Genomic DNA, 25,072 nt, shown 5'->3' with positions numbered 1-25,072 from the left:
TTGCTATTTGGGTACATTTCTGCTATAGATTCATGTGCATTAATTCTGTGCCTTTTTATTGTTGTGTTCACTGCTGCATAATTATGTACCTTTTGGTAGGTCATTGTCTGTTGCTTACTGTTTCTTTCCCTTGTCTTATTCTTAGATGAAGTTGCTGTGAGGGTTAAGTATTGTTTGGTACCTATGTGCCTGAATAAATTAATAGGATGTGTATTGAGTTTAGCTCAATCAAAATAGGTATTTTGGTTTCTGTCCTGAAACATTTGATGAGAATATCTGTGTACTTTGACTGTAAAAGAGAAATTTAGAATTCTGTTCTCTCATGAAATGTCCACAAATCTGTGGAATTTGCTTTCTAAGAGGAAAACAACTGTTTTTTTTTATCTTTCTGTTAAACTTTGGCTTTCTTCTTTATTGATATCATTCCTTTAGTGTGTACTAAGCTAAAGACGACTCTTTAGCAACCTTTGTCTTGTTCCATGTCAACTGTCCCATAGAAAAACTGTGAAATCAAGAAAAGAAGTATGAGTAGATCTGGTTGAAAAAATGAAATTGACCCTTTTCCTTTCACTCTTTGCCCTGCCAAATTGCTCAGCCTGAATTTCTGAAGCCTGATATAACTTCCACAGAAAATGAAGGGGCATTAACTTTGCCTTAATGTGTGTTAGACCTCAGCAGAACCTGGGACATGATGTTTTCGGGATCTTTAGTGTTTCGGTAATGCTTGCCAGAAGTTGTAGGGTTTATGACATGTGGAGAGCTAGATGCACCAAAGCTTTGCAATGTTTTGGGACAAGTTCCCGAAAGCTATGATTGTAATGGGACCATGCTTTTGCTGTTGTAGGTAAGATGCTTGTAACTGAGAACCTAGATCTGAACCTGAGAACCTAGGCTTTTTTAGGCCTTAGGAGTCTCGCTGGTAAAGCTGGTATTGTGTTTGTGGTGCAATAAGTTATGACAAACCGTGTCAAAACATGATAAGAGAACTGCAGCTTGTGACCATTTTGGCTGTGCTGATGTGACTCAGCTCCCAGATGCTGTAAAAATCACTGAAATAAGTAATGTCAAATACTCTTTTCCCTTTATTGTTGCAAAGGCAGCTTTTAACCCAGTTAGTTCATTAGCAGTGCCCTGCCTTGCAGAGGCTTGTTTTGGCATCACCTGAAGATACTGAGGTTTTATGTGCTAAGGAAGCAGGAGAAAGTTGTGAAATGGTGGCTTCTTGTGGAGGTTTCAGCCATAGAGACTTAATTTTTTTCTTGTATTGTGCCAGTAAACACTGGGAAGTCGCCCTCATCTAGGTACTCCTCAGTGTTTACTTACCTTGGTGTGTACTCCATACTTGCCAAGAGTGTAAACTTAGGTTGACTTTCATGATTCTACAGAGCCATATTTCAGAAATGCAGTTATGAAATGAGGAGTTGTAGAACTTCTGAGTGGGAAAGGGAAGAGTTGGAGAACTTTGCTTTATAATATCACTATAGCTAGTTGAAAAAAGTAGGAGCTTAACTGTGGATAAGATGTAATTTCAGAAGTAAAATGGGGATGGCAAAGAGGTGGATCTTGAGACTGAAGTTGGTAAAATGAAAAGATTTGATCACAGGTACATCTATCATCTGTATTTGAAAGAGTTGTCTAAGCTGAAATGTCTCAAGTATATTTTATAGCTCGCGTCTCAGCCTTAACATTTGTTTGTGGTTGTCATTGTTATTTACTTCTTAGGGCCTGAATTCTGTGAAGAAAAACACTTATGTATTTACAATCATTCCTTGTTTAAAAGCAGATATTGGCAAACAAGGTGTTTCTTGGAGAGCCTGCTACTGAAGTTGAAGTATTGTGTGATGTCTGATTGCAGATGGATCACATATGGCTTTAAGTACAGCAACATCTCTTATGGACGTAGAAGCAGTCTGTGCTTCTTTGCAGTTGTGCTCCTTAGTGATTACCATTTCAGACATGAGTCTGATCTTGGCAGCAGTGCTGCCTTTGTGGTACATCTCCCCTACTCCAGCCCCTTTGTGTATCAGCCACCATCCTTTCTGCTGTTCAAAGTGGTTTTATTCTTCTTGTTACTACCCATTTAGGGAGGGACTGTGTCTATTGAGTTACTAAATCTTTTTGTAACATGGCACTGTCTGATGCCAGAAACATTCATGCCAAGTTTAAATATACTCTTAAATTTGTGTAAGCCAGCAATCTAAAAGAATTTCAGTGCATCCTGAACTTGTAACTTTTTTTCATTTGAATAAGAAAATATTAAATGCATAAGTAATTCATCTAATGAAAATTTGCTTTTTGTTAATTTTAGGATACGTCACAGTTCTGCTTGTTTCTGTATTGGAATCGAGAAAGCTTTGGTCTATTTCAATTTTTCTGTTTTGTGTTGAATATTCTTTTATTCTAGACAACACTTTCTATAAAATTCTGTCAAACATTTGATTTCCCTATTTCTTAATGTCTTAAATTTCTTAAAAATATTAATAATATAGTTTACTGACCTGCATTCCCCTAGAGTAATATTTGAAGGCATACTCATACAATCAGAAGGTCATACAGTTTCTCAAAAGATGGTATACTGGTTTGCACCCCTTCAGAAGTCATGTGAAAAACTTGTTCAGTCATGCATATATAGTTTACAGTGCTCTTTAGGGTCAATTTCCCAGAGTAAGAATATTTTATTCCACATTAAGAAATGTAAATCTGAGTGCTCAGAATCCAAAATGTGTGTTGACCTACCTCTTACCTTCTGAGATGAACTCTTATAAGGGAAAATACTTACTATTCTACTTTCAGGAGTGGTACTTGTCTCTTCTGCATCCAGTTACAAAGGTTCACTCATTCTTTTTGCCCCAACTGGATATGGCATGTGTCCTTCCAAAATATTTGGAGGATGATATACATGCATTTGGACCAGGTGCACTTTGGTGTTGATTGTTTTCAGTTGTCTCTTTGAGAATCTGTTGCATGCTTCTATAGCTATAGCTTTGCAGTGATTTGTTTGCTACAATTAAAAATAAGCCATAGAAGTTAAAACACTGCTTATACCACTTCTTCAGTGGTATGTCTCCATAAGTAGCCTGGAGGAAGTAGTCTCCACAAGCATTTTCCCCTTCATGTGAAAGAGCAATGAGACCAAATTTCACTTGGGGTCCTATATCCTCCTTTGTCCCTGAAGTTCTCTAGTCATTCTAGGTCTCTCTTGCTAATAACATGGGTGCATGTGTGAGTAGATTATAGTTAAGGGGAGGAGGAAGATAAACAAAAGAAGACAGCAGTGTAATAATAATATGAGAAGTAATGGTTTAATAAGTAATAGTGCAGGGTTTGGAGGACACTTACAGTCTCTGTAACGTGATGAATCTGGCCAAAACTCCTTCATCAGCATGTCTAGCAGCAGATACGTGCATTTCTTCGGCAGAAAGGGACTCTTCAACTAGTATTACGTACCACTCCCTCACATTGTTAATGCTTCATTCAAAGCCAGCTCTGACTTCTGTCTTAACTGAGATACTTTCTGCTTCTGCCTGTCATTCTAATGTTGACCAAAAAAAAAAAAAAAAAGAGGAAAATGAGTTTATACGCTTGTTTTTGTAGCATAAGAAGAGGATTGGAGCACTAGTATGATAAAAATGAGATGTTGGGAGATGTGCAGTGAGAAAGAAAGGAATTGAGATTTATGAAACATCTGAGAATTGGAAGGCTCAGACCAATGTTTGAGTACCTCTCATACCAACTAATGTGTGCTGCAAGCTTTAAGTGATTGTTGAGAGCTAGCTTGAGGTTCTCGTGCTTTCTCCTTCATTGACATTTTTACGTACAGTCAATGTGCATGAACATACTATTCATACTTCAGAAGTTTCAATTTTGGTAACAATCTTCTATGTGGGATAAATTTCTGGAAGGCCATTTTAGGCTGTTGGATGGTGCTTTTACTTGGCTTATAGTTATTATGTTGTTTCATATGTTTTAGATCAGAGAAATAAGTGTTGTGGTAGAAGCTGAGACTGAACTGTTTCCCGTTTGTAGCTTTTAAAACACTTATTAAACAATCTACCAGGTGATAGGCAAGACTTGGGGAGCCTAGCCTCCTTGAATTGTGTCTTCCAGGTTTTAATGTAATTTTTCTTCCCTGTTCCCAGTGTCTCTTTCTGTGTTTCACTGTCTGAATGAGAAAGTTTCTGTAGTGTCCGCTTTGACACAATACTCACATGGAATTGTCTGGCAATGAAGAAATACACTTCTGTACTGTGTCAGAACAAATTAATAACATCAGGGACTTCTGTTTGCACTGGACTGTTACTTCTGCTTTTGTATTTGTTTGAAATTTGGAGATAAGTAATGGCAGAAGAGGGAGATAAAACATTTTAATTGTACAAATCCTGTTTGTTTATAAAATTAGTAAAAAAAAAAAAATCAACATATGAATACTTATCTGTCCAGATTGTTTTGGCCATTCGTATTTCAGCAGATGTCAACTAAAAATTGGAGGATTTATAGTTCTTAGTAGTAAAGATATGTCATACCATCTCTGAAGCATGACTTCTGTTATTTGCTACCCACTGTGTAGTGACAGGTGTCATTATTTTCATCTTACCTGGATTACTGAACACTTGGGGAAATCCTCATCAAGTCCCCTGGCAGAGAGGAGAAAGGAAATGTCTTTTGTGGTCCTCTGTTGCGGAATTTCAAATGGCAAGTTGACTGTTGTTGGAGATGCTCCAGTGATTAACTCTTACTGCAGAATGAAACGTTTTCATTTCCCAGCTTGTAAATCTGAGGCTTTTAAGGAAGTAACATAATATTGTATTTTGTCACTACTCACTAAACTTGTAACTTCATCTCAATTTAGTATCTCACCTCATATAGTAAAATGATAATGCAGAAATTCAGTTTGGAGATGAGTGTGAGAGTATTGTATTACAGTTCTCTGATGAGACAGTGGGGGAGAAAGGAACAGACAAATATGGAAGTCACTGGAAAACACTGGAAAACAGATGAGTTTGCATTCTTTGCTGCTGTACTTTATGTAAACATGAACATACTCTGAATCTACCTATTTCTAGAGATGGTGGCTAGGTAGTAATATTGTCTTTGTTCATGCAAAGCTGACCAAAGTTAAGGGTTACCCTGTAACGTATGTCAGTAGTTAAATGACCTTTTTAAGAGGTTTGGAATGGCTAGTTGTATGCTTGGAAATCTGAAAGGATCCTTTAGAAGGGGATAACATCTGTGGCAAGTCATAGAGATTTAGGAATTAGTATTAGTTCAGCCTAGTAGCAGAGAACTAGTTGCTCAGATATGGTTACTGTAGTCAAAAAATAGGTGATACAAACCTGTTAAAATTGTCTGTGAAAAGATGTACAGGGTTTGGTCAGAAACAGTGCATCTAAATGTTTTGGTGTTTTGTTTGTTGGATTTGTTTCCTGGAATGAAGGTAATGCCATACGAAGTAATACCATGAATGACAGGAAGCCAAGTAATCCTGCCTAATTTGTAGTTGTATGTAATTAACAATTGTGAAGGTCTTTTCTTACAGGCATTTGTCTAGAATTTAGTATGTCTGATGCCATTCGTAAGTGTGGGGTTTATTTGTTTTTGTTTTAAATAGCTGTTAGAAATCCCTTTGTTTTGACACCAGAAAGAGAATCTAAAGATTTGATGTAGAGCAAAATTTTAGTAAGGTAGAAGAATAGCTGTTGCAATTTGATCTACTGCAGAAATGCACTTCAACCTCTGCTATATGGAGAAGTGCAAGTTAGATTATCGCCTGAGCTACTGCAGAAGTGCAAGTCAGAGTATAAATGCACTGCTTACAATAATTTTTTGTGTAATTGAGGGCTTTTTGTGGTCTTGCATCTGTTGTGGCTGTGGTAACATCTGTGTGACTAACTATGGTGGACAGCAACTTACCTAAATTGACTGAAAATCTGAGCTTGGTACCCAGCAAGGGGGACAAAACAGTGGATGTACGAATGCCAAACCTGTTTCCATAATGAGCAAAGAGAGCTTTCCACTTCCTGACTTTGATATGTGAGTCTTTACCCTTGATGAGGGGAGCCTGTGTTTGTTGTAAAATAGGGGGAATCTTGCTTCAGGCCTTTTGACTAAGTATTTGTGCCACTATATAGATTCTTTTTCTGACCTGAATTGAGGAAATTTGTTGTTTGGAAATATTTTTTGCTTATAGGCATGCCGATAAGGATGCACAGCCTTTATTGAGGGATCAGACAAGCAGAAAGGGTGAACAAATCTAAAAATCTCATTGAGATTTTTGGAAAGGATTAATTTGTCTGCTTCCTGTAGGTAGAATAGCCTATACCTCAAGGCATCCAAATAAATTAATTTAATGTAACCCAGGACTTCACTCAGCAGTTTTGTCTATTCTGGCAGACTTTATTGCTGTCCTATGCTTTCATTTTACAGTGAGGGAGTTGTGGTAATAACTAATATCTATTAACTTGGAAAACCTGCTGCTGATAATTTTTGGTTTGGCTTCCTATGGGACTTAAGATGTACAAAAAGATTGTATGGTTTGAAAGATGTAACTGCCTCTTGACTATGATTCCGAATCAACGGTATGTGACTTTGCGTTATGTTCAGTAACACACTGCACGACATCTCTTCAGCGGTGACAAGTCTGACTTAATGTCATTGTTTCTATACAGGAAAAGTATATGATGGATTTGAATGTATGCTAATATATATATAAGAGCACTTATGGTGAAAACTGCATGTGAAATGTTTTTTAAAACATAAAAATATGTTTTTCTAGGCCTAACAAGAAGCCTAACTATAACCTCATCTGACCGATCGTTTGAAAAAGCACAAGGAGAGAGTGTTACGTTGCCATGTACTTTTGTACTCTCAGATGAAGATGGAGGCCCACTTGATATTGAGTGGGTACTGATACCAGCAGATAATCAAAAGAAGGAAGAAATAGTAAGTAGAGACTTGTTTTGAACAGTGTTAATTCAGTTGTTTGAGTAGGTCAACACATAGGAACTATGCTTTTCTACCTGCATTATTTTCTTGACTGAAAAATGATTTATAATGACTTAATTTTAAAGATAGTAAGTATTTTAGTTAACTCTTCCCTTTCTTTGTAAGCCTTATCAGTACAATGACTCATTGTAGTAGATAGGTTTTACAGAATTAGATTAGACTAATTGTAAAAAATTTTCTTTCACTTACAAGTCAATGCTGACATAACTACTTGGGCAAGTGTTTGGCTAGAGTATTCATTAGAGTACTGTGTGGTAATATTTTGGGAGGCTGAGACATTTAGTCAAGTTGTACTTCTGGGATTATTTAAAACAGTAGAAAGAAACTGTGAAATCTTAAGTAACAAATGGTTTTGAATGTTTACATGCCAAGTGAATTTCTGAGTAATATTTTTTTTTTAATAGATAATTATGTATGCTGTAGACAGGATTTATAATAAGTATTATGGTGCTACGACTGGGCGGATGCAGTTTACTGATCCTGATCCTAAATCTGGTGATGGTTCATTGGATATCCTGAATTTAAAATCAGCAGACACTGGCACATACCAGTGCAAAGTCAAGAAGGCTCCTGGAGTTCAAAGCCAAAAAATACAGTTGACTGTATTGGGTAAGATAATGCTTTTCTTGAATTTTTGTTGACTTTTTTAATATTTGGTTTTTTTATTTGATCTTGTCTTTGCCCAACATAAGTTTTTGGCTTGGTTGTCAAAGACATACTGAATGTATGATTATGCATTTTTTATTGAGGCTTTGAGAGAGGTTTGCATCATTCTGCTCTGGGGAATGAGTGGAATAATATTCGTTATTCCAAACATTTTTACAAATTCCACACGTGGCTTATATGTCATGGAAAAATCTTTCCAGAGAAATGGTTTGTTGCACATGTGTTGTCTTTAACAAGGTGCACTGACCTACTAGAACACAACTAGTAAGCATTTTGATTCTGACTGTTATTAATTAAATTATACTTTTTTATTAGTAAAACCAGCAAGAACTAAATGTTCCGTTGAAGGATCACAGGAGATTGGAAAAGACATTACTTTGAAATGTGCATCACAAGAAGGATCTCCACTGTTGTCATATATGTGGAGGAGAGCATCTACCACACAGGAACTTCCTGCTACTTCTGTGATGAGTACTGTCAAATTTTATTGATTTAAGAAAGCTAGTATGTGTGTTTTTGGTTGACTTGTGAGCATCTCATGCTTGGTAATACTTGAGATAAGCATCACTTCTGCCCTTTCACTGGGAAATAAAACTGACATTGAAACAAGCTGGTGCTTATTTTCTTATTCATACTTGGAAATATTTAAAGCTTGAAGTTGAAATTCTAACCATTAGGCTGCAGAATCATTCTTACTTGAGCCCAGGGGCTGTGAATTTTCTTGCTTTTCTCTTTCTGCTTTTGAACTCAAGTGAATAGTAGAGAAGAGTCAGAACAGACTCTAGACTAATGGTTAGAGCTGCCTTCAGGGAAGCTGAATTTTATTAGAGATTGAACGAAGGTCTTCATTTCCTGATAAGTAACAGAACTTGCTTAACAAGTGTTACTTGTCTTTAGAAGAAGAGTTATAGAGAGTAACAGAGAAGGCTTAGCCTTTTCTTACAAGAGCTGACCTACATGAAAGATTTATATTCTGAATTTTTACTTGTGGATTCCAAATGACTATGCTGATGCTATTGGATTTTTATTGTGAGAACTTAATTGTAGAAGATTAATTTGTGGGTTTTGCTTTTGTGAAAGTTGTTCTGAATTTTTTTTTTTAATGAATACTGCTCAGTACCAATTCTCGGTCTTTGTAGTTCTGAAAACTTTAAACTGCAAAATGATGGTATTACCTTGCAGATGGAAGTGTTTTAGAAATCTGCTTACAAGCAGACATATTTTAACTTGTATTGTGTGGTGAATGCAAGACAAAGTGGTATCATGTGTCTAAGAGTAAACAAAGTGGATGTCTAGGGAGAGAGAGACTTAAATCATGTAGTTCTTCCTCATAGGGCTCTCTTATAGTTTATGCCTCAGGAAGTTCAAGTGTGTCTTCAATATAATTGATTTAAAACAAAAGATGGACTTCTGAAAACAACTTCAGTTTCCTTTAAGCTTTTGTAGTTTATTAGAATCTAATATCTTAGAATGTAGGTCTCTAAAAATCAGTTACATAAGAACCTACATAATCAGCTATGTAAATTCTTCATTTTGAACTTGCTTCCTGGTAGTACTGTTTGATCTCTCACTTCTTGTTTTGACAGTGAACAGTTGTCCTTCTCGATACCACTCAAAACCATAAACTTCTTGTGTTGTTACACCCCTTCTTTTTCCACATCCCAAGTTTTTTCATGGTACCAAAAAAATCTACTGACAGTATCAGTGCTGGATGAGAGTGAGTGAGGAAGTATGTAAAAGTGTCATATAACTCAATAAAACAATGCATTTAGGAGGCTTGTGAATGTACATTTTGAGACACAGAACATATTTTTGAGAGTCTAGGTGCTACCTAACTTCAGCAGGAAGAGCTAAGGATTTGTCTAGTTCTTTGTTCCTGTGATATGGTCTCTTGCAGTGCTGATAGCAAATCTGTTGGCAATTTAAGTATGCAAGCTAATTGAAGTTCATATAGTAGAATCTCACAAAGCTAGCTGTTGACGGTTTTGAAAGCCCTAAGGGAAGTCATCTTTATTTTCACTGGTTGTCTTCTGTCAGCATAGCTAGACTTAACTGGTCACCTACTGGAGAAGCATCAGGTTAGATCCACCTCTTGTTGAGCATGGATTCTTGCAGACATTTGAGCTGGTTGAGTAGAATCATTTTAAAAATAAGAGGAGGAGGTACTTCTAGGATGCAGTTTATCTTTTATATTTTAGAAGTCTTGTGTTTTGAGGAGACAATTGTCTGTTTTAAGCATCTGTTTTCATCACAGATCTAATAGTCTTTAGGCTTAATATTGAAGTCAAATGCTGTGGAGTAAATTTCTAACATTGTAAAAGACTTTTAGAAATTATAGTATTTTGCATTACAATAGGCATTTGTTTTTATTTGGATATTTTTAATATGGTATTTTTTAGTTAGGACTTAATCTATGTGCTAAATTAATGATTCTGTAGTATTGAATCTGGAATTACCTTTCAGAAAATGGTAAATTTCTGTCTTTTGTTGTTTGTAGACAGAAACACAGGGGAACTTCTCTTGAAAAATGCCTCTCAGGAATATTCTGGTACATACAGTTGTGTTTCCGCAAACCGAGTTGGCACAGATGAATGTTCCATTGAGCTGAATGTCACCCCTCGTAAGTGCTTTCTGTGTAACGGTCACATAGTGTTTTGTGTACTTGAACTGAACAACTGTTTTTCTCTGAACTCCTAGAAGGTTAAAAAAACTGTCCCTGTTGTGTAACTGGTGGTTGCCACTTCAAGTCTTTGCTTCCCTCAATGTTGTTTTTTATGCAGAAAGCTCTAACTGCTCTTACTGCTTTAAAGGTGTGTGATGGAAGCATATACTCTGACTCAAATGATATGCTACTATTGAATCATATAGAAGCATACTGTTTTTAACATTAGAAGAAGTTAGTCACATAAGTTTGGCACTTAAACAGTTTTGTTGTTTATTCTAGCTATAAATACAGCTGGTATAGTTGCTGGAGCTATTATAGGAACTCTTCTGGGTCTTTCAGTATTGGCCTTTCTCATCTTCCTTTGCTGTAAGAAACATAGAGAGAAGAAATATGAGAAAGAAGTGCATCATGATATCAGGTAATGACATATCTCTAGTTTCTGAGCAGTATTATTTGAAGATTAACTTTTGAATGTGTGTTTCTGCAAGTAAGATACTTACCAGTTGACATTTCTGTCTTAATCTGGAAAGCTTATTAACATACTAACAGCTTAGCAGAGAACTTTGTTTCGAATATGATGTAGGTAGTCATGTCTAATTTCAGCAAAGATTTTAAAGGCAATGAATACTTGGATTTTTATTAACTTTCATATGGGAACCTCTTTTTATTACTGTGTTAGAATAGAAGCAAACTGACTGAAAATTAATTTTGAACTACAGCATAGTAATGCTGTCTGAATTCCTTTTCTGCAACTTTGTTTTTGTTTATTCCAGAGAAGACGTCCCACCTCCAAAAAGTCGCAGCTCAACAGCCCGCAGCTACATAGGCAGCAATCGTTCTTCTCTGGGTTCAATGTCTCCCTCAAATATGGAAGGATATACCAAAGCTCCATATAGCCAAGTCCCCAGTGAAGACTTTGAACGTACTTCTGGTCAAAACCCAACATTTGCACCTTCAAAGGTAGCTGCACCTAATTTAAGTAGAATGGGAGCTGTTCCTGTGATGATTCCAGCACAAAGCAAAGATGGGTCCATAGTATAAAATAGAATTAATTTAAATGCTGTTTTTTAAGTGCTCATTGTAAGTTTTAGAGAAAACTACTGTGTTCCATCCCTCATTTAAACAATGGCATGCAATTTTCCTTGAAGAAAATGAACAAGTTAGTCGGAAAAGCCACCAATTCTTCCTTTCAATTTTCAACTTACTAGTATATGACAGTTGAACTATTTGCTAAAAGCACTGAAGTTCCAAAATGAGTATCAGACACTGAAGGTATTTGGATCTCTGGTAGGTTGCTAAAGAGATGTTATCAGCTAATGTGCAGCTCTAAGTATGTAACAGCAAGACACAAATGAGAAGTAACAAAAGCATTTCATATGTAGACCGTGATGTTTCACAGAGTTGCTGAAACTTTATCTTCAATTTTTGAATAACAAATATTTGAACTTGGCCAATGTGGATGTAGTTGCAGGAGGCTGAAATACTGAGGATGACTTTGAATTCTGTTCAAACCAAGTGTTTATGCAGTTCTTTTAACTTGGTAATGTTTGTTTGGGGCGCATCTTGAGCTCTTATTTCAGGGGCTACCAGTTACTCGATTTGGTTCAATTAATTTAATGAATCTATTTGGAATTTAAAATTTCAGTGAGTGAAAATGTGTCAGGAGATCTTGCAAGCTCTTTGAAATAGGGTTTTTTTCCTGTTGTAACTAGTTCTAGTCACATCATGTAAGTATTGTGTTATCGGATTCAAGAGGTCCTATGAGGTTGTTGGTACTAGTATCTAAGCGTTAAAATGTATAGATCAACTGTTACTGTTGCAGTAAGAATGAATATGTATCCTTACACAGGTCTGAAGTTAAGTGCACCTTGCATTTTACAAAGCCCGTTGAGATTCTAAGGCAATACTCCTTTTTTCCAAAGTAATTACTTAGAAGCTGCGTGGGATTTTAATTTGGAAGCTGTGAAGTAACTGGTATTTGATACCTATCCTCTTGCTCTAACCTCTTGTGGAAATGCCTTTTCCCATTTACATGTAAGCAGCAGTAAGCCTTTACTTAAGATGCTAATATCTTTCTGGATGAATTCACAAGGAGTTTAAAGCTCTCTTCTCCTTGCATCTTCAGCAGCCCTGAATATTATGAAAAGGCATTTGGACTTCTAAGGGCAAGAGTTTCGTGCAGCCAGAATCTGAGAGGAAATAGTTATCTAAAACTGTTGATACAAATCTTATGTTTCAAGATGAAAAGCACTTCTTCCCAGTTTTGCAAACTTTAAAAGCATTACAGGAGCAATATAACAATTTCTTATCTGACTTCTACACGTATTTAAGGACTTTTGATAGCTTTTGATGACGGATATTATATACCTATGGAAGCTGGATTTAAAGCTTAGTGCAGTTTGAATCTCTGCATTTTTTTCCCTTCCTTTCTACTTTCTTCTTCAACCTGTGCTTGGGGGGTGGGAGGGGGTAATCCCTTCAGTTTATTCTAGCTATAGATGTTACAAGGTATTTTGGAAAACTCTAAAGACACATAGCATGTGGCAATGATGTTGATGAAGGAAGTATCTGAATCACCTGTTGAAAGATATTAGGATTATTTGTGTGTAGCAACAGTGTGAAAGAAAACACTTCCACAAACTTCTAGGATTAGTGTCTGTGGTTTTTGTAGCTTCTTATAGATCTGTGATAAGTTCTTTGGTTTATTACTAAAGGTTTGTCCCAATCTGTGGTTAGGTGCACAATTTTTGGCTGGCATTGTTAACGTAAGGAACATACCCTTCATACTGAATTTAGAAACTTGAATGGCTATTAAGAATTCTAGACTTACAGTTTTTACACATTTGGGACTCTTTAGATTGTAAACTGATACTGTTAGAGATCAGATTTTTTAATCGTTCATGTGTGCCTTGTCAATAAACTTTGCCTGATTGTAACTTCAGTTTTTATGAAATTTCTGGTGCCTAAACTTGCTGTTTGAACAGGTGCTTAGATGGTACAATTCTTAAAATGACACTGTGATCTGATTTCTTGATTCTTATGTACTATTTATACCTCTTCATACCTATTTTTGGATGTGACTTTGGTGTCTCTCTCTGTATTGTTCTGTATTTCAAAATGTCAGTTACTTTTTCAAATGCTAATTATGATTTAAGTGTTTCTATTCCTGGAAACTGTTCCGTTGTTGTACCAATGAGACGAATGTTTGACTTTTACTTGTGTGGTAAATACCAGGTTTAGTTTAGTAACTGTGCCAAACATGTACTTGGGAAGAACAATAGATGAGGAGACATCTTCCTGCATCCAATTGTTGTGATAGAAGAGACTTCTGAGATTTTTAATTATACATTGATTGTTTACCTTAAAACTAAGGCCTTCCTTAATTAAAAGGGTATAGTTCTAATAAATACTAGGTAGAGCACAAAACTAAACGGAATCACAGACCAAGAGAAAGCTATGAACCTAAGCAACCAGGCAACAAATCTTACTGAATTTGGACATATGTGTTTTTCTTTGTTTTTTGTTTATTTACTTTTGATTTTGTGTTTCCTGGTGGGTTGTTTTTGTGGGTTTTGTTGTTTTGTTGTGTTTTTTTTCTAGTTTGGCCTGAGGCCCTGTGCTTAGTCAGGTAAGCCCTAGGACACTCAAAAACTGAAACCTATCTCACTAAAGTGTACAGAGCAGAGTTTACACATGCTTAACGCTCTGTCAGCTTGCACAAAAAAATAAGTGGACAAAACAGAAGGACAGCACGATGTGCCCTCAGAGCCTAGCTGTTGGGCTTAGCAGCTTTGACAGTGTCTGTCTATTTATGTAATTGCATGGAAAATAAAGGAAATAGAATCTGACATAGTCCTTATCTGAAATAATGAACCACTGACTTGGGGTGAACTTTGCTTCAAGTTGCTATCATCACACCTTTTTGAATGGGTAGAACACTACTATAAAATCTAATACTGCTATTAAAAATTATTCCTTTTGTCAGTAGATTTGCTCACAGTGGATTAAGATTCATTCTCAGAAGCAGCTACTGTAGTTTAGCAACGTTTCCTAGCTGTGTAGGAGATGAACTGGTTAAACACATGAGGTGTCCGATCTTAGAGATAACTCTGCTTCCTAAAGGAGTTCTGTTAGCAATGGCAGCTGATATACCAGTTAGAAGGTGGCATTTTTAATGTCTCATGTAGAAAATTTAAAAAAAGGGGGGGGGGGGGAGCAGGGCAAGTGTGTGGGAAGTGGTACTGTTATGTAAATACTCCAAGTGAACTCAAGAAACCTCTAGTTAATGTCATGACTGTAAACGTGTCCACTGAGGATTAGTATATATAGAAGAAACTATTGAATTTAGCATGGTGTGAATAAGATGTTAGATTTGTGATGCTGCAGAGGTTATGTAACACTGTAACACTTGTCCATACATTGCAAGCATTTTCATAAACTCTCTGAAATGGATATTTAAAGATGTTTGTGTGAAACTTCCTTACCTAAAAATGCATTCTTCTTCCAGAACTGTGCAGTGCACAGAAATGCCTTGTTGAAGGGGTGGAACATGACTTGTGAAAGAAATGTACAATGCACACATCTTTATCAACTCTGATAGTTGCGTTCATTTTAGATGTATGCTTCCTGTTTAATAGTACAAGTAAAGAATTCTGAATTGCAAGTTTTTATGTAATGCTGAATATTGTATATTACTGGTTTCCATGATAAGCTTTTGATTTTGTTCTTTGCAATGTATATTCTGGATCACTTTAGACCTTTGTTCCAGTCTAAAGACATAGTACTACTTGTGTCACTTAAACCTTGTTTTATACACCTGATAGGTGCTCTATGGGACCCTTTGGTTGTTGGTCTTCTACCATTGAAGCACAGCTCAGCTGAAATTGGAGCAATAACATTTCCTGGAATTCAAAATATTATGTTACACTTCTCATGCACAAAGCATGGACTCGATATGAATTTCAGTATGAAGTTTTATATTCATGCTTTTGAGGGAATGGTATTTTAAAATACAAATATTGTGAGTGAATTTGTAAAAACAAAGTCAGAAACTTTAAAATGTTGTAGTTCCATGACAGACGTGTACTTTTTGAAATAAAACTGTTGGAGAAAACAGTAGTCTGTCTTTATTTTAAAACACCACTTGTGTATGGCTCCAACTTTCTGTAATTGGAAGTGAACTAATAAATAGGGCTGTTTCATGCTGGCATTAATAATTTTATTTTTTTGTTTCTTCACATTAATTTTCTAAAGGAAGTAAATATTGAACTATCTTAAAAACATATACTTTTTATTGTTTCTAAGTGTAGATACACAGATGTAGTGATAAACAGAAGACTGGGAAGGAAGTTTAGATTCATTTTCATCCCTGTTCATTTTAGAACCAAGAATTCCTGAAACTGATGAATTCTAGTATTCTAAATTTCAAACCAGCAGGTTTACAGCACTGAAATCATGTTGACAAAATGCTTGATTTTATGTTGTTTATTAAACGTGCATATTTTTTGATTCAATCAAATGAATTTGATTATCCATACCCCTTGACCCCACAAACCAACTGATTACTGTCCTTGTAATTTTATCTGACATTAATGCAATTTCTCCTGTGTCATCTTGGGCATATATATAGTTTTAGGAAACAAAAGTCTTGTAAATATTATTTTTATGTAATTGGAGGCCTAATTAGCTTACATTTCTTTAATGTGTGCATGTCTTATGTTTGTGTGTACCTGGCCCATGCTAGATATTTCAGTCATTACTTTGTGTTTATATAAAAAAACCTTACATAACTTCACATGCTTGTGTACACTTTTAAATGGAGTGCAGGTGGAAAAACGTCTCAGATTTTTCCTGTTTCAAGTGAAGATTTATGCTTCAATACAAAATGAAACCTCATAAAAATGAAGGTTCAGATTTGTTCTTGTAGCTCTTAAGAAACCTTTCTACACCTCTTTAATATTAACTTCAAGACTTAGGTTCAAGGCTTCTGTCCTTTTTCCAAAGCGGCAGTTCTGTTGCACTTTCCTGCTTCAGCTGCCCCAGGTCTCTTATTTGGAAATGAGATGATTGTGAATCAAGAGAAGCTGAGTACCTTCAGCTTGCCTGTGGGAATTCCAGCAAAGCACCAGCTAGCTGCTTTCCCAAATGGTGTTCTGAAGGAACAGAGGGACACTCATCATCTGGTAGTTCAACAAAACCTTTGTGGTCTGTGTATGTATGTATTAGACAATATATTGGGCAAAGTTTCTTAAAAGGCCTGTCTTGCTATTTTGTGGTATGGAGGTTTTTTTTCCTCTGGACATCTTAGACTGACTGTGTACTTTGAGGTTACTCTTTTGGATTCCTAGATGGAGAAGCTTGGGTTTTTTAAACCTCTGTGATAATGCTGATAGTCAATTAATTGTTCGACTGTTTTAGAAAGGTTAATGACAGTGACTTAACCTTGTTTCTTGTGTGCAAAATCCATTAAATAAAACCAAAAGAACTTATGAAGAACATAGCTGATTAGGGAGCAAAAGCAAGAGTAGAGTGAAGGAAGCTATGAATGTTGCCTGCCTTTGCAAGAATAAGCTTTTTCTAAAATTACCTTTCACTTGTGGGATGACTGTAGGTGATTACTCAAAACATGAAGACATGCATTTTAATAGAAAAATAACGTGTGTACTTGAGTTACAGTGATTCTCTTTTTACTTGCTTTAGGCATTTTTCAGACTATTACAGGTTCAGCTATCAGGAGAAGAATATGAGCCTTTTAAGTTTATAAATTAACCTCTGTGGCAGAAAACTGGCCTGGAGGACTGCATTGTCCCTGCTTGTGAATTCTATTCAGGGTCAAATTTCTGAAAATAGGGGTCATTTAAGGATGCTTTGTTTGGTTGGTTTTTTTTCTTTTAATTTTTTTTTTTTTCCTGTATTGTTGTAAGTCATTATTAGTGTCTCACTCTTAAGTTGGAGTTTTGAACGAGTCAGCTTTGGGCTGCTGAGTACTGGTCAGGCTGCTTTGAATGCGTAAAGTCAATAGCATTTACTGGCAGCACCTGCTTAGCTGGGTCCTCATTTTTAGTGGATTAGCACAGTCATTGAAATTTCTTGTGGTCAGCACTATATAAAAAACCCAAGTGAAGGACAATTCTACCATGTTGTTCAGGAAACATCAAGAAAGTTATGGAGTTCATACGGGAACCTTGTGTGATGCTACAATTGCTGAGTGGTGGAAGGGGAGTAGCTTTATAAAGAAGTTGAGTATGTTGGTTACACAACTTGATTATGTAAGTTTGAAAACATGGCAGTATTAGAAGAGATGTTAACATCTGAAAGCACATCACTTTACCTTCAGTAATCTAATTTTTTCTTACAGGGGAAAAAAAATCCCTGGAGGCAGTATGTCCCCTGGGAAATGCAGAAGGCTGTGTAATGCAATGATAGTTGTCCCACTTCTCTGAGCTGGGATGCTGTGGTTCTGTCAGCTGCAGGCAGGGAGGACAAAAGTGGAATGCAGTACCTGAAGGAGATTGGACTGTCTTCCCAGGGTATTTTCCTTTACTGCAAAATGGAGAGAATAAAGTGAGTTTGTAGCAAGTTTTGTAGGAGGGATCTGAATTCTGGAAGCCCTTCCCTACTCTGATTTCCCGCAGCATCTGATTTGGGGGTTTTCAGTCTGCAAAACCTTTTTGCATTTAGAATTGCTTATGTAGCCAATGTATCTTCGTTTGCAGAGTCTTGTATTCTTAGTACTGTGCATAATTTCTGCATGCGATATCCTTTGATTGTTATTACTATATAACAGTACTATGTAAAGAAAAAGGAGAAAATGTAGACTTAGTCTCCTGAACATCCCAAACAGAACAAACGGTGACAGCGTGGCTTCTTGGTGATCTGGGCACAAACATCTCCAGGGCTGCAGTGGTCACTCAGGTTTGGTAGCAACTCATTCAGAATGTTGTATCAAGGAACAGTGAATCAGATGGTGAAGAGCTATAAAAGTAATTTAGTACCATTAGTATAATAGATTTCAATTATGTCAATTTTGCAAATTATTTTCTGTGTGAATTGGAAAGAAAGTTGAGATTTCGTTTCTTGTGACCAGTTACTGCTGTACAAGGGAAGTAACACTTTTTCATAGTTTAGAATTTGGCCTGCTCCATGATTTGTAAGTGAAACTATTCTCTACAGGAATCTGAATCTCCTGGTTTCATATCACTTTGCAGTATTTCACATGTGGAACAGCATTCAAGATTAGTCAAACTTCTCAGAAGTCAGTGGACAGCAGAGCATCTGTTCTGGGTGTTTAAGGTTGCTGGTTGCAACCAGCAGCAGCAGCAACTGACAGACGATTTACTAGTTGTCTGAATGCAGTGGTGTTCCTGAGAAAATATTTACAGTCAGGACACTTGTGCTATGCCTTACTTTAACTGTAGGAGATCAAAATAAAGTTATTGCTTAAGATTTCTGTTTACCATTAGAGTAGCTCAAGGGAGAGGGAAAGTGATACCCCTAGACCAGAAATAAAGGCAACTGGTGGTAATACATGAAATTACTCGATTGCTTGTGATTGCTGAAAAAGGTGCCAACTCTGGGACTCAGCTGGTGGTTTGTGGAACATGTCAGAAAGCTTTATGTTGTGGCTGCTGGCACTGAACTTCTCATCCAGATAGATAAAATGCCCTTCCATGTCACTTCCAATCCTGTAACTGTCAAGATGAGTAACAGTTCATCTCAGCTGTAAAATACAAAATGAAGCTTGCAATTACTTTATTGTAATATACTCTTCCCCCGTTTCTTGTGTTGGTACACAGGAAAAATTCCAACTTCCTAAAAGGACACAGCTTCAAATGAGTTGTTAGATCTTGTCCTAGTTTCATCGTTGTATTCTGTAATTCAGTTTGAAATTGCTTAGGAAATTCATTTTCTTTCACTTCAGACTCGAATTGTGTTTTCAGTTACCTCTAAGTAACCTCTTTCATGACCTTGCATGACCCTGTTTAACTCTCTGTGTTTCAAACACAGAACTTTGACGGAGGGGGAAGGCAAGCTGTGGTCTCCTGTAGCATCTCCAGAAGACTTTGAAAAAAAAAAAATCGAACCCACACTTTACAGCTAAATGTGAACAGTTTGTGTTGAAACCATGTAAGAAATTGTCTTTTTGGGACTACAGGACGCCCCCTGGCGGGCGGCGCCGGGGCGGCATCTGTCTGTTCCTTGCTCCCTTTCTGTGGTGCTTTGCAGTCACTTGCTAAGAAATCGTATTTTTTCCAAAGCAAAATAACCTACTCAGCTGCCAGGAGGTTATTATTGCTTCCTCAGGGAAATAAGTAAGAAAATGCCTTCTGTAATCTACATCAGGTCAGATATTTTGGTTTTCTGTATAAACTCTGTCAAAAAGCTGTAAACTCTACATAGATCGGTAAAGGAAATATATGGCTGAGGGATGAACATAGTTGTGATTGATTGTAACATTTGTGGTGAGAAATGCTGTGTTTATATTGCCTTTTCACACACACTATTGCAGGGCTGGAAGTACATTCTTCTACATCCATTCTATTTACGAGCACTACCCCTCCCAAAAAAAAACCCAAACCAAAACCAACCAGAATTTAAGAGTTAGTCATTGAAATGTTTCTTTTCCTCAGACTCAAGTTGAGGTCATCAATGACGTTTCTTTGCTTGTAGCTCATTCAGAAAGAAAGAAAAAAAAATCCTTATACACATTGTCATTGTACCTGTTGGTTGTCTTTTAGGATCAAAACAGGGAAAACTCTGATTCCTGTACAGATAACACACAGTTCTGATCACAGTAGACTCACATACTTGAAAGGCATCAAAGCTCTAACATGTTCTTGAGATCGAGGTTATGTTGCTACTTAATGTATTTTAAATACATTATTTAAATCTGATATCATTGTGGGGTTTTTTTTCATAGTAAATGAACTGGGTGGACATGCAGGAGTCTCAGGCAACCCACTGAAATCCTTTATTCCTAGATGAAAGAACTGGAAGGAGTGTTCAAGCCTTTATACTCAGCAGTGCTTTTCATTGCCTGACTTAGCATAATTTCATCGCCCCTGGTGTTACCTGGGCAAGGCTTGGATTTTAATCAGCACTCTTGAGTGGGATGTCCAACTGCAGTGAAAACTGGATCATGATACTACCACGTGAATTTTATCCTGACAGTATCCTGTGTGTGTTCCAACTGTATTAAGTATTTAACTTGCTGACAACTTTGTGGTTTGTACACGGGGGAGAAATTGCTGAACATGCAAGAGCTCTTAGGGCAACCTTAATCACATGGCTTGCAGAAGCTCACTCACCTGCAATAATAATAAAAGAAACCCAAGGCAAGGGACTCTGATTAATGATTTGGAGGATGAGAGCTGATATCCTGGCTCTGTCATGACTTAACTATGTGATTATTTTTTATTTTTAATGTTGACATCGTTTCCCTATCCCTTGGCTCCCACATCTGTTAGAGATTAGTTCTGTTGACTTCTATGGACATTTGGAAATAGAGTTTCCCATCACACAGTCGTTTTTTTTAAAGCTAATCTTGACGAATCTTTTTCAGTCTTTGCCAGCTGCCTGTCTAGTGCTTGTTTTCACTTCATTCATAATCTGAGGAAATTTTCAAATATATGTATTAAAAGATAGTTATCTTTTAACCACCTGTGGTTATCTCTGTCCCCTGCTGCTTGCTGGTTTGTTATTTTTAATTCTGTCCTGATAGTAGTTGCTCTTATAATACTTCTACTGCTACTTGTGTGTTTCAAGTTCTAGTAAAAATAATAATAATAATAGGGCAGATCTCATTAGGTAGCTTCTCGAGGGTGAAGGATCCCCCAAACCCCATTTCCAAGGCAAGAGGCAATGCATTTTTTTGGAGACATCAAGAGATTACAGCTTGGATATCTGCTTGGAATAGTTTCAGAAGGAGGTGACTTCCCTCTCCTCCCACTCAATACCACGTAGGAAAGAGTATTCACCTGGGCTGATGTCCCTCGTCACTCAGATGGGTCACTTGACTCTCCCTCTCCACCATTTTCCCTCATGTACGTTAGTTTTGGAAGGTACTCTCAGGGTAAAGTAGTTCATCCTGTTCATTTTGGAAATGGAAATAGAGAATGCAGACAGTTATTGAGACTGGAAGTTTCTAGCTGTGTGTCCGTACACTACCAGGCTGAGATACATAGAGATGTAGAGCTCCTTCTTCTTATTGGCCCTGTCAGCAACAAACAACACTTTGTGTTTGGCTGTTTATACAACTTTCCTCTACCTACAGCTTCCCACTTGCGTTGGTGACTGACCTTTCTCTTTCTGTCATATGCTGCTGTTTTATTTCTGATTGCTGGATTGACTGAATCAGTATGTTGCTATTGATCATCCTTTTGTGAAGGGTCATTCCTTTTATGGATCTTTTCTGTCATCGTTTTTTGTTCCTAACCAGTTTCACTAATTTGTCCCTGGTTTAGGCATTAGACACTGTAAGCTACATACACATAGACTGTATTTTAGACTGGCCCCTGTGTTTCCAGCTTATGACTGCAAGTACATCATTGCAAGACAGACAGTTTCTCATTAATGGGTTTTTTTTTCCCCTTGGGAGATAAACAATTTGCCACACCTTGTTTATAAGTTACAGCACTAGTGGGTGGATTTATTTTTTTTTTAATATCACAGCTGCATGAGTAACCTGTAGTTGTATCCTAGAGTTCACTTGCCAGACTGCATTCTTCTTTACTTTTTTACTTTTTGGTAGAGATTTACTTGGAAGGAAGAAGAAAATCAAGACTGTATCAGGAAAGTACAAGCAAAGGAGAACAGATTGTTGTGTTTGTTTCACTTTGCCCTTCTAGCTCACTTAAACATCTGATTTTTAAAAACTTTTGCTTTTCCAGATAACTGGAGCATCAAAAGCTCTCTCGCCCCATCCCAGCTGGTCTGTGTGTACTGTAGAGCAGACTCTTTATGAGCAGGATATGTTATTTGTCTCTTGACCTATTCCTGAAAGGGAGCGAAGAGGGATGTGCCTGACTGAAAGCCATGGTTACGTGAGCCCCTGCTCGCACGACTATCCCTGAGAATAGCTAGATTTGTAACTATTTTGATACGTAAGAGCTGTGTTTCTTCAAGTGTTTCCAATAGAGTGGGATAGGATGAATTGTGTGGGGAGCAGCTTTAGTCTTTATTTAGAAGGCACAGATTTACTAATTATTAACTAGTTAGCTGTTTGTGACTATTAATGCAAGAGGTGGAAAATAGGAGTTTTGTGTTAGCTGTCACACAGAGAGGAATACAGACAGAAAGGACACTTCTCACTTCAGTGTTCAGCCCCCATTAACATGCCTCTGAATATTCCTTAAAAGAATAAGTATATAAACAATAGCCAGAGTGAAGTTGTAAAACAGGCTCTCATGCTAGACAATATCTTTAAATAGAAACAAGGCAAATGGGATGATTTAATGCCAAACAGTACTTGGTACTGCTTTGAATAATGCTTCCAAGCAAGGTTTTGGGAAGGTACTTAATTATTTTTACCATCACCTGCAACTGGAAGATTTTGTTTGATGTGTAATTCTAATTACCGTGTGACAGTTTGCAAGGAAGAAAGTGAGATGTTACAGAAGTAGCCTGAGTCAGATTTTTTTTAATTACTAGTCCTAGAGAGAAACTATTGTGGCATTGAGGCATGTTTAAAAATCTGTGAGGACTGGTGTAATAACACAAAAGCCTGTAATAATCTGAAGTGGTGGAGTAAGGTAATGTTTCCAGCAAATGTAATTTATCCATATACACTTGTGGATTATTAATTAGCAGGAGTTGTTTTCTGCTAGTCATCATGTTTGGAAATTATTTGATGACGGTCAGCAGTATATAGAAAAGGCAATTTTTGCAGCGTGGACTGGTAGCAAAAATGCCTAGTTATAATTTTTTTTATAATGATACCAGTCTTGGAATATGAAGTCAAAGAATACAGAACTGATAAACTGTAACTGGAACAAATAGTTGGTTTTTATTATCTTTGTGCAAAAAAAGTGTCCCCGGTAAAAGTCAACTACAAATGACTTCTGAGGAAATGATGAAACAAGAAAGGATGCAGGTTGGGATGAGTCACTGGCTTCTTTGAGAAAACTGAGTGTTTATACCAGTAAACAACAAAAATGTGTTGTTTGGTAATTTACTGGTGTGAAACTGAAGAAATAAATATCTAAGCAGACTTTGAAAGATACTTTAACAATGAAAAGCAGTAGGTGTGCTCTGGTTTGCTCTTAAGTTAAACTTGCAGTCATTTAAAGTCTGCTGATAAACTGAGTCAGTTTGCTACACCTCTACTCTGTTTTTGTGGAAGGCACTGTTTAAACTCTAATCTGAATGACCGTAACTTGGGTCATGATCCAAATTGTGCTTTTAATTACTGTATATGACAGTATCTAGCCTCTTGTTGATAGAGATTAATGAATATTCTTTCTTTTTATAGTATGACATCGCACACAAGATTGGTGACATAACAGTGGTATAAACATGAAGAAACAGGCATCATTTTTTGCATGACTTTCAAGTATGGTGAAACTGAAGTACGTTATGAAATGAAGTGCTGTTTTTTTATCACTTCTTACTTTAGATTCAAGATTAAGTAGGCTGTATTTGGCTTTGTAAGTACCAATTTTTTTTCTTTTACCTATTTTTAATGCAAAGTTTACAAAGTGACTATCAATTTTTTTTTTTTTGCTAGTTCTGTATTTTGAAAAGTGTACACAATCATCTCTTCTCTGCCCCTCTCTTTCCCCCTTAAAAAAAATTGTGAAGTTAGCAACATCAACTCAAATGGTAGAAATATAGCCTTAAGTAGTGGAGTGTTCATTAGAGATTGCAATCTGAAATTGAGTAGTTTTGGGTTTTCCTTGCTTTCTTGTCTACTGATTTGATAGGAAGCTTAGCATGCTGGAGTGACACCAATGAGATCTTACAACCTGTGTGTGAAATGCACTGTATCTTGAGATTGTATATTTATTTTTTAACACTTAATAAAATGTCCTTGGATGTCACAGTTAACAGATGCTTCAGCAGAATCTGTTAATGCAGATGTTATGATAATTGATGTCTGCCTTGTAACCTGCAGGAGACCAGAGGGAGGAAGGGTATTGTGGGGGCCCTTTTGCCTCCTGTCGCATGGAAACTTTGGGTACCAATTTCATAGTGACAATATTAATCTACCTAACCATGTAAGGATGAGGTCCCTGTAGACTGATCCCGTGGATGAGATCTTAGGAATCAATTTCTGGAACCTGGAACTCTACTCTGGTACTCGGACATTTTTAATAACTCGTTATCTGTCACAGTCCACACAAATCAGAGCACACTGAAGGATACCCCAGCATTTAGGAAGCAACAGTGAGCATATGCAAACTTAAATCTGGTTTTGATCACCTGTGTCTTTCTGTGCTCTTCAGAAATACTGGGTGTATGTGCACATGCTGGTTTTTACCCCTGTAAATATGTAGATACTAATTTAATCCGTAATCCAGGGATATCCATTAGGCTGTGGTCTGAAGGCAACTGTATAATCCATTGGTGAAACTGGTGGTTATAATGCTGAAAAAATGTTGCTTATTAAATTATTTTGCTTCTGTTTTTGAGAGAAGCACAGCTAATTCTACAGTAAACTTAGATGTTTTTTACCAAAAGATCCATCTAACTGAGTTTGTCAGTGCATGTGAAAAAAGAAGTAAAACCATCTAAGAAAAGTAT

The 25,072-nt window shown here is 36.8% G+C and overlaps 1 protein-coding gene across 3 annotated transcripts in view; it reads left to right on the top strand.

Annotated features, from left to right (window-relative positions):
• CXADR (CXADR Ig-like cell adhesion molecule) overlaps positions 1-24,870 on the top strand; it is a 34,740-nt gene extending 9,870 nt beyond the window's left edge. The window contains exons 2-8 of one of the 3 annotated variants that reach the window (XM_062002500.1): positions 6,773-6,939; positions 7,407-7,611; positions 7,984-8,139; positions 10,166-10,288; positions 10,613-10,751; positions 11,107-11,293; positions 23,802-24,870. In XM_062002500.1, coding sequence (XP_061858484.1) covers positions 6,773-6,939; positions 7,407-7,611; positions 7,984-8,139; positions 10,166-10,288; positions 10,613-10,751; positions 11,107-11,293; positions 23,802-23,843 — 1,019 coding nt within the window. In that variant the 3' untranslated portion in view covers positions 23,844-24,870. Of the gene's footprint in view, positions 1-6,772; positions 6,940-7,406; positions 7,612-7,983; positions 8,140-10,165; positions 10,289-10,612; positions 10,752-11,106; positions 15,437-23,801 lie in introns of those variants that run through there. The other 2 variants (XM_062002492.1, XM_062002483.1) reach the window with 2 other exon arrangements.
• The last annotated feature ends 202 nt before the right edge of the window (positions 24,871-25,072 follow it).

Source organism: Colius striatus, chromosome 1, assembly GCF_028858725.1.
Source record: "Colius striatus isolate bColStr4 chromosome 1, bColStr4.1.hap1, whole genome shotgun sequence".
Taxonomy (NCBI): Eukaryota; Metazoa; Chordata; class Aves; order Coliiformes; family Coliidae; genus Colius; species Colius striatus.
This window is presented reverse-complemented; position numbering and strand designations above follow the sequence as displayed.